Here is a 19,484-nt window from a genome sequence, read left to right on the forward strand (position 1 = left end):
CTGACCCAAGCTCTTACAAAAGAGACAGCCAGATGCTATGAACAGGGACTTTCCAAGTCTTTGTCAATTCTTAATTATCTTGTTCTCCACCACTCTTTCTCTTGCCAGGTTTTAGTATTTTCTTTCTCACTCTTTCCAAAAATTTAAGTCAAACCCCATACAATAAAAATGAAATGCATCTGACAGGGTAAACCATCCTTTTCTGAATATAAGTTAATTTACCTTGTCTCTTGTCTTGGTATCATTGCTATTGTCTATGACTGTACTAACCACCACATATGTATAGACCATCAGTTTTTACCTGAACTTAGCATCAAATACCTGAGGTAGAACAAGTGTACTGTAATATGTGTACTGATTTTGGAGGATGATGATGACATGGTCACCGAGTCAATCTTGAAACGGTGTTGTGCACAAAACACCTCAAGGACTGATTTCACAAAAGTCTCAAAAGCAGGAAAGAGAGACTAATTATGCATCAAACACCTATGTGGTAAAAAATAACTGCCCATGGAGCAAGTGACAGATGATAACATCAGAATCATAGTGGAGGGAAGACATTCAAAAAATGAAAATGAGCACAGTAAGAATAAAAAAGAGCAGCCTTACCTGTCATCTCTGATATGATAGAAGAATCCATAGCCATTGTGCACCATGGGAACCATCACGCCCTGGACTCTTAAATAACCAACCAGACTGGTTGAGAGAACAAAGTTTCCACCTCCTCCACTGCACAGCACAAAGAAAGGATATTTTACTAGGCTTACAGAGGCTTGTTTCTGAAAAGCTTTTAACATCCAGGAAGAAGAACTGCTGAGGTGACAAGACACCGCTTTATGTTACCTCCTGGAGAAGAGGGGGTCTGTGAAGAGTTCTGGAACAGGGAGGCCTTCCTCCTTTGCTATGAGTGAGAGGCCTAAGAGATGACGGTCAAATCCTGCAATAGAACCCCAAACTTGAAGTTAGATAAGAGTTTCCTGCACAAGAGAATTTTTTTTTTTTTTGAGTGACAATAATTCCAGTGTAAGTACCTTTTCCAGTTGAACAATCTTTCATCATTTTATTATGTTTTGCAAAAGCTTCTAACATCATGTGCTTCCGCTCAAGAAGCTGTATTAAAAATCAAGAGATACTTTAATAACAAACTGTACAGAAACCAAACGGAAAAACCTGAGCTCAAAGTAATTAGAATTTGGGTAATTCAGAAGAGAAAAAAGAAAGATTTCAAGAAAGACCTTAAGACACATAATTTTTGTGTCGTTTTCTGCACTTCTATTGCCTTTTTTAAAAAAATATGTTTTATATTGGGGTACAGTTGATTAACAATGTGGTGTTAGTTGCAGGTGCACATCAAAGTGATTCAGTTCTACATATACATTTATCCATCCTTTTGCAGATTCTTTTCTCATTTAGGTTATTATGCTCAGAATACTGAGCAGACTTCTCTATGCTTTATAGTAGGTCCTAGTCGGTTATCCATTGAAAATATATCAGTGTGTTCATGTCAATTCCACACTTCCAATCTATCCCTCCTCCCAACCCTTACCCTCTTCCACTGCCTTTTCCTTCCTATATGCTCCGAAACTTATTTCCTTTCCAGAACAAGAAAATAGGAACTTGTGGGTAGCACTAAAGTGATATTAACAAGTATAAAGACAAAAGCAATTATGATTGCAAAATGAAAGCATAGTTGTACAAAAAAGATAATTAAGCAGCTCCACGAAATTAAAATAAGGTAACACATATATAACTAGGTGCTTTCCTGGTGGCTCAGTGGTAAAGAATCCGCCTGCAATGCAGGAGACAGGGGTTCGATCCCTGGGTCAGGAATATCCCCTGGAGAAGGAAATGGTCACCCACTCCATTATTCTTGTCTGGGAAATCCCAGGGACAGAGGAGCCTGGTGGGGTACAATCCATGGCGTCGCAAAGAGTCGGACACAACAGTGACTACACAACAATATATAACTATAACTATGTCTATCAAGACTAAAGAAGCAAATGCAATACCAAAACAGCAGTGGGAACATACCACCCTTTTGTGGTAAATGCTTAAAAGTAAGTATAAAACAAAACAAAACATATAAAGCTATATTGGCTCTAATATTAAAAAAAAATCTCATTTCAAAAACGTTCAACCACATCAAGAAAAGTTTCCTTGTAAAGGCGTTTGGGAACAGTCTGCATTGTATGAGTATTATCTAAAGGCAGATCAGTGAAATACTCAAGGTGTGGGAAATTACTTTGCCTCGAAGATGACACAAATGGGCTTATCAGGTCTTCCTGTTTCTTATTCTCTCCAAGGGCATACTTCACTGGCAAATGAAGAAATGTTTGACAGTTTCCAGGAAAAAATGTTTGAAAATATTTTACTGATTCAGGGATTTGAAGAAGTTAGTTATTCAAGGGTCATGTTTCCTTTAGAACAGACAACTTATCTTAATTTTTTTTCTTTTTGAATACTCACACTGGTAGAAGGATTCTGCATGGATTGGCACCAATTGACTGCTTCTACTGTACATGGTCGCACAGTCTCTGTACGGCCATGATAAAATAATCTTGTCATAGCTGTTTCATAGCAGCATCCAGGACTATGAGAAAAAAGAAAAATGAAAGAGAATGTATTATGAGAAAGAAAACACTATAATGTTACTACAAAGAGTTTACCTAGTAAAGCTGGCTTTGGTCAGAGATTAAGTTCTATGATATACACTGCAATTGAGATTTTCAATAACAAGAGGCTATTTTCAACAGCCAAGAGCAAAAACTACTCAGGCCTAGTATAACATATGTTTCAAAGGCGTGCCTGCCGTCAGGTTGTATGCTTTGGTGTCTGTGGTAGGTGGCCTCTAAGATGCGTCCAGTGGTCCCTGCCTCCTGCTCCTAATGCCCTGGTATAACCCCTCATGCTGTGTGTAGGATGGCCTTGGTGTCTTCTTTCTAACAAAAAGAACAGGACAAAAGCAGTTTGAAGTCACTTCTGAAATCAGGTTACAAAGTGAGCTCTCTCATGCGCTTTCACTTCCTCACTCTGAGGAAAGCCTGCTGCCATGCTGGGGGCTGCCCTGTAGAGAGGCCTCTAAACTAGAGCTTGGGAGGAAAGGCACCTTACTAACAACCACTTGAGTCTAGACACAGATCCTCTTGCAGGAGTGCCTTCAGGTGGGGACACGGCACTGGCTGACACCCTGACTATAGCAATGAGGTCAGAGGCATCCAGCTAAGCTGCACCTGGCTTCCCGACAGACAGAAAATGCGAGATGACAAGGAAGTGTTTGTTGTTCCCAGCTACTAAGATATTGGGTAATTCGTTACATGGCAATAGAGAATACAGTGTGCTTGGCCTTTAGTTCCCTCATACAGAGCTCAAATGACTGTAAAATTAAGTAAAAGCATTATTTAATAAGTTCCCTAGGGCAGGGGTCCTCAAACCTCTGGGATCCAATGCCTGATGACCTGAGGTGGAGCTGATGTAATATTGGAAATAAAGTGCACGATAAATGTAATGTGCTTAAATCATGTTGAAACTCTCCCCCTGCCTCCCCATGGAAAATCTGTCTTCCACAAAACCAATCCCTGGTGCCAGTAAGGTTGGGAATTGCTGCCCAAGGATGATGACTATTTTCCTGGGTTGGAGAATGATATAAATGATATAACAATTTTCAGTAAAAGCTCTCTTTCCTGGTGATAGGAATTCAGTCAAAGCAATAAAATGGAATTAGAGTAAAAGGTCTGAAAGTGGGCACTGCTGCTGCTGCTGCCACGTCGCTTCAGTTGTGTCCGACTCTGTGAGACCCCAGAAGGGGTCAAACACTTTTTTATTTTTTGGTCATGCCACACAGCTTGTGGAATCTTAGTTCCCTGATCAGGGATCAAACCTGGGTCCATGGCAGTGAAATCACCAAGTCTTAACCACTGGACCACCAAGAAATTCCCTCAAATAGTTATTGGGCCTCCTCTGTTCAATGTTTCTATAAGACTATCTCCCTGAGCTGAAATAGTATCTTTTCAAAATGTGAATAAGAAAGTGTAAGTAACAATCTAGGGACTTCCCTCCTGGCCCAGTGGGTAAGACTTTGCCTTCCAGTGTAGGGGGTGTGTGTTCAATTCCTGGTTGGGGAGCTAGGATACCACATACCTCCTGGCCAAAAAACCAAAACAGAAGCAATACTGTAACAAATTCAACAAAGACTTTAAAAATGGCTCACATAAAAAACCTTTAAAAAAAATTAAAAATAAAGGCAGTAAGAATGAATGAAAAAATATCACTACTCAGCAACTTGTAATGAAATAATAGAGATCATGGTAATGATCATCAATGGCCACTAAAACCATTAGGTAAAAATATCAGGGAGGAAACTTTATAATGGATGTTGGCTAACAACTGAACAGGATATGATAGGAAACAAATAAGATGAACTATTTGATTTACTGTTATAAAAAATAAAATTTACTGATTACTATTTTTAAGTTTCCAAATCTAACTACCAGTTTATAGGAAAAATGGGAGACAGAGCAACAATGCTTAACAGTTTTTTTACTTAAAGGACAAATACATAAAATAGTAATAAAAATTTATGTCCATGAACACACAATGTAAAAAAATGTGTGACAAAATAAAAAGGACAGCACCATGATGGACAAAAGCACAGTGTATACTACTGAAACTAAGCCAGTATTATTCAAACTAGGTTGTTATAAATTTAAGATGTTAAACGTAGTTTCCAAGGTAGCCATAAAGAAAACAGCTTAAAAAATAGAGACAAGAAAGACAGGGAAATCAAAATGGTACACTACAAAAAAAAAAAAAATCAACTAAATACCAAAAAATGCAGGAATGAAGGAACTGAAGAACAAAAACACATAAGACCTACAGAATACATAGCAAAAGGGCAGAATTCTCCCTCATCAGTAATTATCTTAAATATAAATATATTAAACTCTGCAAAGGTAGAGATTGGCAAAATGAACGAAATCACAGTCTATATACTATCCTCAAGAGATTTGCTTTAGATATGAAAACAGTTCAGTCACTCAGTCGTGTCTGACTCTTTGCGACCCCATGAACCACAGTATGCCAGGCCTCCCTGTCCATCACCAACCCCAGAGTTCACCCAAACCCATGTCCATTGTGTCGGTGATGCCATCCAACCATCTCATCCTCCGTCGTCCCCTTCTCTTCCTGCCCCTAATCCCTCCCAGCATCAGGGTCTTTTCAAATGAGTCAGCTCTCCACATCAGGTGGCCAAAGTATTGGAGTTTCAGCTTCAACATCAGTCCCTCCAATGAACACCAAGGACTGATCACCTTTAGGATGAACTGGTTGGATCTCCTTGCAGTCCAAGGGACTCTCTCATCCAACTCTCACATCCATACATGACCACTGGAAAAACCATAGCCTTGATTAGATGGACCTTTGTTGGCAAAGTAATGTCTCTGCTTTTTAATATGCTATCTAGGTTGGTCATAACTTTCCTTCCAAGGAGTAAGCGTCTTTTAATTTCATGGCTGCAGGCACCATCTGTAGTGATTTTGGAGCCCAGAAAAATAAAGTCAGCCACTGTTTCCACTGTTTCCCCATCTATTTTCCATGAAGCGATGGGACTGGATGCCGTGATCTTCATTTTCTGAATGTTGAGCTTTAAGCCAACTTTTTCACTCTCCACTTTCACTTTCATCAAGAGGCTTTTTTTTAGTTCCTCTTCACTTTCTGCCATAAGGGTGGTGTCATCTGCATATATGAGGTTATTGATATTTCTCCCGGCAATCTTGATTCCAGCTTGCGCTTCCTCCAGCCCAGCGTTTCTCATGATGTGCTCTGCATACAAGTTAAATAAGCAGGGTGAAAATATACAGCCTTGACATACTCCTTTTCCTATTTGGAACCAGTCTGTTGTTCCATGTCCAGTTCTGACTGTTGCTTCCTGACCTGCATATAGGTTTCTCAAGAGGCAGGTCAGGTGGTCTGGTATTCCCATCTCTTTCAGAATTTTCCACAGTTTATTGTGATCCACACAGTCAAAGGCTTTGGCATAGTCAATAAAGCAGAAAGAGATGTTTTTCTGGAACTCTCTTGCTTTTTCCATGATTCAGCGGATGTTGGCAATTTGATCTCTGGTTCCTGTGCCTTTTCTAAATCCAGCTTGAACATCTGGAAGTTCATGGTTCACATATTGCTAAAGACTGGCTTGGAGAATTTTGAGCATTACTTTACTAGCATGTGAGATGAGTACAACTGTGCAGTAGTTTGAGCATTCTTTGGCATTGCCTTTCTTTGGGATTGGAATGAAAACTGACCTTTTCCAGTCCTGCGACCACTGCTGAGTTTTCCAAATGTGCTGACATATTGAGTGCAGCACTTTCACAGCATCATCTTTTAGAATTTGAAATAGCTCAACTGGAATTCCATCGCCTCCACTAGCTTTGTTTGTAGTGATGCTTCCTAAGGCCCACCTGACTTCACATTAGGTTAAAAATAAAAGGATGAAAAAAATGGTACCCAAAAGAGCTGGAGTGGCTACAGATTTTTTTTTCTATTTGGAGTGGCAGTATTATTATCAGACAAACTGTATTTTAAGTGAAAAGCTGAATGAGACAAACAGGACATTATGTACTGGTGAAAGATATAACTCATCAAGACATAACAACTATAAAAATGTATGTACCCAACAAGAGAGTTCGAAGATACATGAAGCAAACTCTAACAGAATTGAAAATAAAACTAGACAGCTCTACAACAACAGTCACAGACTTCAATATCGAACTTTCAATAATGGATAAAACATGTAGACATAAGATCAACAAGGAAAGAGAAGCCTTGAAAAACACTGTTCAAGCCTTGAACAACAACTACACCCAAAAGACAGTGGCTCAAAGGTAAAGCATCCACCTGCAATGCAGAGATACAGGTTCAGTCCCTCGGCTGGGAAGATCCCCTGGAGAAGGGCATGGCAACCCACTCCAGTATTCTTGCCTGGAGAAACCTATGGACAGAGAAGCCTGGTGGGCTACAGTCCATAGGGTCACAAAGAGTCAGACACAACTGAAACAATTTAGCATGCACGTGTGCAAAAGACAGAATGAGAATAAGCCACTAATAGTAGAATATAAATTCTTTTCAAGTACACATGGAACATTCACCAGGATAGCCATATATTAGGGCACAGAATAACTCAATAAATTTAAAAAGACTGGAACCATACCAAGTATCTTCTTCAATGACAATAGGATGAAGCTAAAAAGCAACAGAATAAAAACTGAAAAATTCACATATATGTAGAAATAAAACAACACACTCTTAACCAACTGGTTGGGAAGAAATCACAAGGTATATCAGAAAACACACTGAGATAAATGAAAAGCAGAACAGAACTTACCAAAATTTATAGAATGAAGCAAAAGCACTGTTCAGAGGGAAATTCATGGCTCTAAATATTTATAGTAAAGAAGAAAATCTCAAATCAGTAAATTAACTGCACACATTAAGGAATTAGGAAAAAGAAGAGCCAACTAGACCCAAAGCCAGCAAAAAAACAAATTAAGATCACAGTAGAGATAACAAAATACAGATATGAAAAACAAAGAAAGTGAACTAAACCAAAAGTTGATTCTTTGTAAAGATAAACAAAATTGACAAGCTTTTAGCTGTACTGACTAGAAAAAAGGGAGAAGACATCAATTATTACAATAAACTATGAAACAGAGGGCATCACTACTGACTTTACAGAAATAAAAAAAGCACCACAAGAGAACATTTTGAACAACCATTTACAATAAACTGGATGAAGTGAAGTGAAGTCGCTCAGTCGTGTCCGACTGTGACCCCATGGACTGTAGCCTATCAGGCTCTTCTGTCCATGGGATTTTTCAGGCAAGAGTGCTGGAGTGGATTGCCATTTCCTTCTCCAGGGAATCTTCCCAACCCAGGAATCAAACCCAGGTCTCCCGCATTGCAGGCAGACACTTTACCGTCTGAGCCACAGACAAATTCTGAGGAAAACACAAATGACCAAATCTAACTCAAGAGAAAATAAAAATACGACTGGACGTGTAACAAGTAATGAGATGAATCAGCAATCAGAAACCTCCCTACAAAGTTAAGTTCTGGATCAGATGGCTTTACTGATGAATTCTAAATTTAAAAAAAATCAACCACTAATCCTTCTCAAATTCTTCCAAAAACACTAGAGAGGAGGGATCATTTCCTTACTCATAAAATGAGACCAGCATTACCCTGATACCAAAATTAGGCAAAAACACTGTAAGAATAGACACTACAGACTGATATTCCTTATGTCTGAAATCCAAATATTATCACTCAGTCACATCTGACTCTTTGTGACCCCATGAACTGCAGCCTGCCAGGCTCCTATGTCTATGGGATTCTCTAGGCAAGAATACTGGAGTAGATTGCCATTTCCTCCTCCAGAGGATCTTCCTGACCAAGGGATCAAACCCATGTCTCCTATGTCTCCTGCATTGCAGGTGGACTGTTTACATGCTGAGCCATCAGGGAATAGATGCAAAAATCCTCTCCAATTTACTAGAAAATTGAATTTAACAGCAGATTAAAAGGATGATACAGTTAGTCTCCTACATATGAACCTTCAAGTTGCCAACTTTCAAAGATGTGAACGTGTGTTCACATCAATCATGTAAGTTAGTTCACATGTCTGGTGTACACTGTCATGAGCATGCATCCTCTGCAAGTGGTTGTTCAAATTGCCCTCCGTCTCCTATTGCTGATGATCCTTCAGCTCCACCATCTCCCCATCTCTGCCTCCTCCAGTCAGTAATTCTTCTTGTTCACTCAATGCCAGCCTCCATATGCCAGCTGTTGTACTGTACTACTGTATTCTTCAAGGTACCGTAAGATTAAACGTTTCATTTTTTGTGTTTGTTTTTTATATATTATTTGTGTGAAATATATAAACCTACTACAGTACAGTACTATACAGTTGACTATGTTAGTTGGGTACCTAGGCTAACTTTGTTGGTCTTACTAACAAACCGGACTCACAAATGAGCACTCAGAACAGAACTCATTTGTATGTAGGGATCTCACTGTACACCATGACCAAGTAGGATTTATCCCAGTAATGCAAGGATGGTGCAACATAGGAAAATCAATGTAATACACTACATTAATAGAATGAAGAAAAAGACCTACATGATAATCACAATTGATACAGCAACAGCTTTTTATAAAATCTCGTACTCTCCCATAATAAAAAGTGAACAAAGGAATTTCCTCAATATGATAAAGACTTATGAAAAACCCACAGTTAACACGATACTCAGTGGTGGAAAACCAAAAATTTCCCAGCTAAGATTAATAATAAGGACGCCTGCTTCTGCCAATTCTATTCAACATAGTACTGGCTGTTCTAGCTATAAAAAAAGAAATAAAAGGCATCCAAATCAGAAAGGAAAAACTGAAGCTATCTCTATTCACAGATACCTGGTCTTATACATGGAAAATGCTAAAGAATCTACAAAAAAATTGTTGGAGCTAATAAATGAATTCAGTTTTTTCACGGTATGAAGTCAACATGCAAACATCACTTGCATTTCTATACACTAGCAATAAGTAATTTGAAAAGTAAATCAAGAAAACAATTTACAATAGCATCAAAAAGAACACTTAGGACTAAGTTTACCCAAGGAGACAAAAAGACATGTACACTGAAAACTAGAGAAGCCAGTGCAATGAGAAGTCCGTGGACAAGGGGAGGAGCGAAGATGGCGGAGGAGTAGGATAGGGAGACTACTTTCTCCCCCACAAATTCATCAAAAGAACATTTAAACGCTGAGTAAATTGCACAAAACAACTTCTGAATGCCGGCAGAGGACATCAGGCACCCAGAAAAGCAGCCCATTGTCTTGGAAAGAAGATAGGAAAAAATATAAAAGACAAAAAAAGAGACAAAAGAGGGAGGGATGGAGCTCCATCCTGGGAAGGGAGTCTTAAAAAGAGAGAAGTTTCCAAACACCAGGAAACACTCACTGCCGAGTCTGTGGAGAGCCTTGGAAGCACAGAGGGCAACATAACAGGGAGGAAAAATAAATAAATAATTAAAACCCACAGATTACGAGCCCAGCGGTAACTCCCCCAGCACAGAAGCAGCACAGACGTCTGCACCTGCCACTAGCAAGTGGGGGCTGGGCAGGGAGGCGCGAGCTGCATCACTTAGAATAAGGATCTGGCCTGAATGCCCTGAGCGCTATCTGAGCGAACTAACTTGGGCTAGCAAACCAGACGGTGGGATAACTACCACGGGAAAAGCCAGCCCTAACCTAAGACACCGCCAGGCCCGCGCACGGAACAAAGGACTGAACAGAGATAGCCCGCTGCAGACCATCCCCCTCTGGTGACAGGCAGCCAGAGTTGGAAGGGGGCAATCGCAGCCCCAGAGAGACATGATCTACAAAACTGTAAGCAGGCTTCTTTGCTAACTAAGACTTCTTGGGGTTCTGGACGGTCAACATTCACCTGAGAACGTGCGCCGGTTGTACACCCAGAAAACTAAGCGGCAGGGATGGGGGAGGCGATAAGTCGCAGCGACTGCGCTCGCCAAACACCTCATCACCTGAGCTGCTCGGACCTGGGAGGCCCAACTGAGTCTGTGCCTCTGAGGACTACCCGAGCGCCTGAACCTGAGCGGCTTAGACCTGGGAGGTGCATGCAGCCCAGGGCTGCCCTTGGACGGTTCCCGGGGGGAGCAACCTAGAGCCTGAGCAGTGTGGGCAGGAAGGGCACACGCGCCGTGAGCCAGGGCAAACCCAGTGTGGCTGAGGCACTGCGAGCACACGCCAATGTTATTTCTTTGCAGCGTCCCTCCCTCCCCACAGCGCGACTGAACAAGTGAGCCTAAAGAAAAAAAAAAAAAAAGTGTCCACCACCGCCCCCTTTGTGTCAGGGTGGAAATCAGACACTGAAGAGACCAGCAAACACAACAAGCTAAAACAGAGGGAACTGCCTGGGAAGCAACAGGTGCAATAGATTAAAACCCTGTCATTAGTACCAACTACACAGGAAGGGGCCTATAGATCTTGAGAAATATAAGCCGGACCAAGGAACTAGCCGAAAATGAACTGACCCCACTCACACTGCCCACAACACCACCAGAGAAAGTCCTAGATATATTTTTACTATTTTTACGATCATTCTTTTTTTTTTTTAATTAAAAAAAAATTTTAAGTCCTCTATTACTCCTTTAATTTTCACTTTTATAACCTACTATTACCTTGCAAAAAAAAAAGACCCTATTTTTTAAAAAGCAAACTTCACATATATTTTTTTAATAATTTTTGTGACTTTTTTTTTTCCTCTTTTTTTTTTCTTCTTTAACATTGTATTTTTGAAATTCCAAACTCTACTCTAGATTTTTAATTTTTTCTTTTTGGTATTTGTTATCAATTTTGTACCTATATTTTTTTTATAATTTTTGTGACTTTTTTTTTTCTTTTTCTCTTTCTTCTTCTTCTTCTTTTCTTTAACATTGTATTTTCGAAATTCCAAACTCTACTCTAGATTTTTAATTTTTGCTTTTTGGTATTTGTTATCAATTTTGTACCTTTAAGAACCCAATCTTCAGTATCCATTTTTACTTGGGAACGAGATTACTGGCTTGACTGCTCTCTCCCCCTTTGGACTCTCCTTTTTCTCCACCAGGTCGCCTGTGCCTCCTCCCTAACCCCTCTCTGCTCTACCCAACTTTGTGAATTTCTATGTGTTCCAGATGGTGGAGAACACTTAGGGAACTGATTACTGGCTGGATCTGTCTCTCTCCTTTTCATTCCCCTCTTTTATCCTCCTGGCCACCTCTGTATCCTTCCTCCCTCTTCTCTTCTCTGTATAACTCCGTGAACATCTCTGAGCGCTCCAGTTGTGGAGTGCACATAAGGAAGTGATTACAGGCTAGCCTGCTCTCTCCTCTACTGATTCCACCTCATCTCATTCGGGTCACCTCTAACTCCCTCCTCCCTCTTCTCTTCTCCATGTAATTCTGTGAACCTCTCTGGGTGTCCCTCACTGTGGAGAAACTTTTCATCTTTAACTTAGATGTTTTATCAATGGTGCTACATAGAAGGAGAAGTTTTGAGACTACTGTAAAAATAAGACTGAAAACCGGAAGCAGGAGGCTTAAGTCCAAACCCTGACTCCAGGGAACTCCTGACTCCAGGGAACATTAATTGACAGGAGCTCATCAAACGCCTCCATACCTACACTGAAACCAAGCACCACCCAAGGGCCAACAAGTTCCAGAGCAAGACATACCATGCAAATTCTCCAGCAACACAGGAACACAGCCCTGAGCTCCAATATACAGGCTGCCCAAAGTTACTACAAAACCATAGACATCTCATAACTCATTACTGGACACTTCATTGCACTCCAGAGAGAAGAAATCCAGCTCCACCCACCAGAACACCGACACAAGCTTCCCTAACCAAGAAACCTTGACAAGCCACCTGTACAAACCCACCCACAGTGAGGAAACGCCACAATAAAGAGAACTCCACAAACTGCCAGAATACAGAAAGGACACCCCAAACTCAGCAATATAAACAAGACAAAGAGACAGAGGAATACCCAGCAGGTAAAGGAACAGGATAAATGCCCCCCAAACCAAACAAAAGAGGAAGAGATAGGGAATCTACCTGATAAAGAATTCCGAATAATGATAGTGAAAATGATCCAAAATCTTGATATCAAAATGGAATCACAGATAAATAGCCTGGAGACAAGGATTGAGAAGATGCAAGAAAGGTTTAACAAGGACCTAGAAGAAATAAAAGAGAGTCAATATATAATAAATAATGCAATAAATGAGATCAAAAACACTTTGGAGGCAAAAAATGGTCGAATAACAGAGGCAGAAGATAGGATTAGTGAATTAGAAGATAGAATGGTAGAAATAAATGAATCAGAGAGGAAAAATGAAAAACGAATTAAATGAGGACAATCTCAGAGACCTCCAGGACAATATTAAATGCTACAACATTCGAATCATAGGAGTCCCAGAAGAAGACAACAAAAAGAAAGACCATGAGAAAATACTTGAGATAATAGTTGAAAACTTCCCTAAAATGGGGAAGGAAATAATCACCCAAGTCCAAGAAACCCAGAGAGTCCCAAACAGGATAAACCCAAGGCGAAACACCCCAAGACACATATTAATCAAATTAACAAAGATCAAACACAAAGAACAAATATTAAAAGCAGCAAGGGAAAAAACAACAAATATCACACAAGGGAATTCCCATAAGGATAACAGCTGATCTTTCAATAGAAACTCTTCAAGCCAGGAGGGAATGGCAAGACATACTTAAAGTGATGAAAGAAAAAAGCCTACAGCCCAGATTACTGTACCCAGCAAGGATCTCATTCATATATGAAGGAGAAATCAAAAGCTTTACAGACAAGCAAAAGCTGAGAGAATTCAGCACCACCAAACTAGCTCTCCAACAAATACTAAAGGATATTCTCTAGACAGGAAACACAAAAAGGGTGTATAAACTCAAACCCAAAACAATAAAGTAAATGGCAACGGGATCATATTTATCAATAATTACTTTAAACGTAAATGGGTTGAATGCCCCAACCAAAAGACAAAGACTGGCTGAATGGATACAAAAATAAGACCCCTATATATGTTGTCTACAAGAGACCCACCTCAAAACAGGGGACACATAAAGACTGAAAGTGAAGGGCTGGAAAAAGATTTTCCATGCAAATAGAGACCAAGAGAAAGCAGGAGTAGCAATACTCATATCAGATAAAACAGACTTTAAAACAAAGGCTGTGAAAAGAGACAAAGAAAGTCACTATATAATGACCAAAGGATCAATCCAAGAAGAAGATATAACAATTATAAATATATATGCACCCAACATAATAGCACTGCAATATGTAAGACAAATGCTAACAAGTATGAAAGGGGAAATTAACAATAACACAATAATAGTGGGAGACTTTAATACCCCACTCACACCTATGGATAGATCAACTAAACAGAAAATTAACAAGGAAACACAAACGTTAAACGATACAATAGACCAGTTAGACCTAATTGATATCTACAGGACATTTCACCCCAAAACAATGAATTTCACCTTTTTCTCAAGCAGACACGGAACCTTCTCCAGGACAGATCACATCCTGGGCCATAAATCTAGCCTTGGTAAATTCAAAAAAATTGAAATCATTCCAAGCATCTTTTCTGACCACAATGCAGTAAGATTAGATCTCAATTATGGGAGAAAAATTATTAAAAATTCCAACATATGGAGGCTGAACAACACACTGCTGAATAACCAACAAATCACAGAAGAAATCAAAAAAGAAATCAAAATTTCCATAGAAACAAATGAAAATGAAAACACAACAACCCAAAACCTATGGGACACTGTAAAAGCAGTCCTAAGGGGAAAGTTCGTAGCAATACAGGCATACCTCAAGAAACAAGAAAAAAGTCAAATAAATAACCTAACTCTACACCTAAAGCAACTAGAAAAGAAAGAAATGAAGAACCCCAGGGTTAGTAGAAGGAAAGAAATCTTAAAAATTAGGGCAGAAATAAATGCAAAAGGAACAAAAGAGACCATAGCAAAAATCAACAAAGCCAAAAGCTGGTTCTTTGAAAGGATAAATAAAATTGACAAACCATTAGCCAGACTCATCAAGAAACAAAGGGAGAAAAATCAAATCAATAAAATTAGAAATGAAAATGGAGAGATCACAACAGACAACACAGAAATACAAAGGATCATAAGAGACTATTATCAGCAATTATATGCCAATAAAATGGACAACGTGGAAGAAATGGACAAATTCTTAGAAAATTACAACTTTCCAAAACTGGACCAGGAAGAAACAGAAAATCTTAACAGACCCATCACAAGCACGGCAAATTGAAACTGTAATCAGAAATCTTCCAGCAAACAAAAGCCCAGGTCCAGATGGCTTCACAGCTGAATTCTACCAAAATTTAGAGAAGAGCTAACACCTATCCTACTCAAACTCTTGCAAAAATTTCAGAGGAAGGTAAACTTCCAAACTCATTCTACGAGGCCACCATCACCCTAATATCAAAACCTGACAAAGATGCCACAAAAAAAGAAAACTACAGGCCAATATCACTGATGAACATAGATGCAAAAATCCTTAACAAAATTCTAGCAATCAGAATCCAACAACACATTAAAAAGATCATACACCATGACCAAGTGGGTTTTATCCCAGGGATGCAAAGATTCTTCAATATCCACAAATCAATCAATGTAATATACCACATTAACAAATTGAAAAATAAAAACCATATGATTATCTCAATAGATGCAGAGAAAGCCTTTGACAAAATACAACATCCATTTATGATAAAAAAACTCTCCAGAAAGCAGGAATAGAAGGAAAATACCTCAACATAATAAAAGCTATATATGACAAACCCACAGCAAACATTATCCTCAATGGTGAAAAATTGACAGCATTTCCCCTAAAGTCAGGAACAAGACAAGGGTGCCCACTCTCACCACTACTATTCAACATAGTTTTGGAAGTTTTGGCCACAGCAATCAGAGCAGAAAAAGAAATAAAAGGAATCCAAATTGGAAAAGAAGAAGTAAAACTCTCACTGTTTGCAGATGACATGATCCTCTACACAGAAAACCCTAAAGACTCCACCAGAAAATTACTAGAACTAATCAATGAATATAGTAAAGTTACAGGATATAAAATCAACACACAGAAATCCCTTGCATTCCTATATACTAATAATGAGAAAATAGAAAGAGAAATTAAGGAAGCAATTCCATTCACCGTTGCAATGAAAAGAAGAAAATACTTAGGAATATATCTACCTAAAGAAACTAAAGACCTATATATAGAAAATTATAAAACACTGGTGAAATAAATCAAAAAGGACACTAATAGATGGAGAAATATACCATGTTCATGGATTGGAAGAATCAATATAGTGAAAATGAGTATACTACCCAAAGCAATTTATAGATTCAATGCAATTCCTATCAAGCTACCAATGGTATTCTTCACAGAGCTAGAACAAATAATTTCACAATTTGTATGGAAATACAAAAAACCTCGAATAGCCAAAGCAATCTTGAGAAAGAAGAATGGAACTGGAGGAATCAACCTGCCTGACTTTAGGCTCTACTACAAAGCCACACTCATCAAGACAGTGTGGTATGGGCACAAAGACAGAAATATAGATTAATGGAACAAAATAGAAAGCCCAGAGATAAATCCACGCACCTATGGACACCTTATCTTTGATAAAGGAGGCAAGAATATACAATGGATTAAAGACAATCTCTTTAACAAGTGGTGCTGGGAAAACTGGTCAACCACTTGTAAAAGAATGAAACTAGAACACTTTCTAACACCATACACAAAAATAAACTCAAAATGGATTAGAGATCTAAACGTAAGACCAGAAACTATAAAACTCCTAGAGGAGAACATAGGCAAAACACTCTCTGACATACATCACAGCAGGATCCTCTATGACCCACCTCCCAGAATATTGGAAATAAAAGCAAAAATAAACAAATGGGACCTAATTAAACTTAAAAGCTTCTGCACATCAAAGGAAACTATAAGCAAGGTGAAAAGACAGCCTTCAGAATGGGAGAAAATAATAGCAAATGAAGCAACTGACAAACAACTAATCTCAAAAATATACAAGCAACTCCTACAGCTCAATTCCAGAAAAATAAATGACCCAATCAAAACATGGGCCAAAGAACTAAATAGACATTTCTCCAAAGAAGACATACAGATGGCTAACAAACACATGAAAAGATGCTCAACATCACTCATTATCAGAGAAATGCAAATCAAAACCACTATGAGGTACCATTTCACGCCAATCAGAATGGCTGTGATCCAAGTCTACAAGCAATAAATGCTGGAGAGGGTGTGGAGAAAAGGGAACCCTCTTACACTGTTGGTGGGAATGCAAACTAGTATAGCCACTATGGAGAACAGTGTGGGGATTCCTTAAAAAACTGGAAATAGAACTGCCTTATGACCCAGCAATCCCACTGCTGGGCATACACACTGAGGAAACCTGAAGGGAAAGAGACACGTGTATCCCAATGTTCATTGCAGCACTGTTTCTAATAGCCAGGACATGGAAGCAACCTAGATGTCCATCAGCAGATGAATGGATAAGAAAGCTGTGGTACATATACACAATGGAGTATTACTCAGCCATTAAAAAGAATACATTTGAATCAGTTCTAATGAGGTGGATGAAACTGGAGCCTATTATACAGAGTGAAGTAAGCCAGAAAGAAAAGCACCAATACAAATAGTATACTAACACATATATATGGAATTTAGAAAGATGGTAACAATAACCCTGTATACGAGGCAGCAAAAGAGACACTGATGTATAGAACAGTCTTTTGGACACTGTGGGAGAGGGAGAGGGTGGGATGATTTGGGAGAATGGCATTGAAACATGTATAATATCATATATGAAATGAGTCGCCAGTCCAGGTTCGATGCACAATACTGGATGCTTGGGGCTGGTGCACTGGGACGACCCAGAGGGATGGTATGGGGAGGGAGGAGGGAGGAGGGTTCAGGATGGGGAACACATGTATACCTGTGGCGGATTCATGTTGATATATGGCAAAACCAGTACAATATTGTAAAGTTAAAAAAAAAAAAAAAAAAGAAGTCCATGGACAGCAACGAAGAGTAGCTGCCGCTCTGTGCAGCTAAAGAGAGCCCATGCACAACAATGAACACCCAGCTCAACCAAAGATAAATAAATTTTAAAAACATAAAGTACATATTCTCAGATAAAATTTTAAAAAGATCAAGACACTTCCACTTCTGCTTAGGATGTAGAAAGTCACAAAATACCATCTCTCTTATCCTAAAAATGAGTAAAGACTAGATTCCATAAAACTGTATCTTTTCATGAACCCATTTGAAAACAGGCTTCAAGAAAACCAAGTGATCTGAATTTCAAAGCATGGCAAACCTCTGTAAGATGAGAACAGGTACTTCAAAAGTATCAAGGTAATGAAAAACAAGGAAAGACTGTCAAAGCGTCACAGACGGAAACCTAACAACACTGCTGATGAAAGTACAAATTAAGGCACAGTGCCAAGTGGGGAAAAAACCTCAGAGGAAACACTGGGGAGTTACAGTAGAACAGCTAGAGTAGAGATATCCCCTTCGGCCTCTAGACTCTGAAAATGGAGAAGGATTGGTCCTCACCGTCCATGAAGTCTGTAATAGGCCAACTGAAGTGCCAGCTGAATAAATGTATCAGGGTGAAGCTGCTTCTCCTTGGTTAGCTTTTTGCCAAAAGACGTAAAGGCATATACCACAAGCTGGAGATCGGACACCTAACAAACAGAATTAAATGGGAAGAGTGAACATATACCCAAGGAGAATACCCCCAAAGATAACCAAATTATCATTAGCATTAAATGAATAAAACAGAAATAAAGGTATTAAAAGCTATAACTTCTGAATGTTTTATGCCATCATATGTGGATGATAGCCAAATATTCATACACAGTAGTTAAAAGATAAAGTATTAACTATCAAAGAGAAAAGTGAAAAATCTACCTGCTTGAAATACTGGGCCTTAGCTTGGTTGATGTCATTTAATACTTTTTCATCCACAGTGAAAACAAGCTCCTCTGGAACCGGTATATCCCGTACTTTTTCTGAGCCCTGAAAATACGGAAAACTTAAAAATACTGTATCTATAAAAATATGAGGCGAAAAGGGAGGAAATCATTTTTTCTAACATACCTTCCATCTTCCTTCATTCTCAAGAATGTTCTCATCAACATAATAGCAGACTTTTACCAGAACCATTGCATCAAAAGGAGCATGCTAAAATGAAACCATACAAGATTTTGAATACTTTATGTAAGTTAAGACTTGACCCAGTATTTTATTTTCATTTTTGCCCCACTCTTAACACACAAGAGCAGAATTCTCATATGCCTCAACTCATAATGATAACGATAGGGATATTCTACAGTATAGTAAGTAATTGATGTATTTTATTTTCTAAGAAAGAACAAATATTTAAAGTCAGAAGCACCTAATCAGGGCTCTTGAAGTAATGGGAAGGGATGTAAAGTAAATATGAATCATAAAGAGAAAACAATTGCTATTTGTACTGGAAGTTAAAAGAGGTATACACATAGGGTTCAGGATGGGGAACACATGTGTACCTGTGGCGGATTCATTTTGATATTTGGCAAAACTAATACAATTATGTAAAGTTCAAAAATAAAATAAAATAAAATAAAGAGGTATACACATATACCTATACAATGGTAAAATGTTAAGGAATGGTGAGAGCACTGTGAAAAAGCAGATGGAGCTGCCAGTGACAGCACAGGTAACAAGACTCACCGGTCATGGACAAACCCTTTTCTAACTGCATCTCACAACTGCACAGTATTCTGTAGCTTTACAAC

General features: G+C 38.9%; 1 protein-coding gene across 3 annotated transcripts in view; it reads right to left on the reverse strand.

Annotated features, from left to right (window-relative positions):
• CROT (carnitine O-octanoyltransferase) overlaps window positions 1-19,484 on the reverse strand; it is a 61,270-nt gene that overhangs the window by 5,687 nt on the left and 36,099 nt on the right. For all 3 annotated transcript variants that reach the window (XM_061413739.1, XM_061413740.1, XM_061413741.1), the window contains exons 11-17: window positions 18,805-18,888; window positions 18,616-18,723; window positions 18,259-18,389; window positions 2,467-2,590; window positions 1,032-1,110; window positions 844-937; window positions 610-729 (exon numbers count right to left, since the gene is read on the reverse strand). In XM_061413739.1, coding sequence (XP_061269723.1) covers window positions 610-729; window positions 844-937; window positions 1,032-1,110; window positions 2,467-2,590; window positions 18,259-18,389; window positions 18,616-18,723; window positions 18,805-18,888 — 740 coding nt within the window. The remainder of the gene's footprint in view (window positions 1-609; window positions 730-843; window positions 938-1,031; window positions 1,111-2,466; window positions 2,591-18,258; window positions 18,390-18,615; window positions 18,724-18,804; window positions 18,889-19,484) is intronic.

Source organism: Bos javanicus, chromosome 4 (genome assembly GCF_032452875.1).
Source record: "Bos javanicus breed banteng chromosome 4, ARS-OSU_banteng_1.0, whole genome shotgun sequence".
Taxonomy (NCBI): Eukaryota; Metazoa; Chordata; class Mammalia; order Artiodactyla; family Bovidae; genus Bos; species Bos javanicus.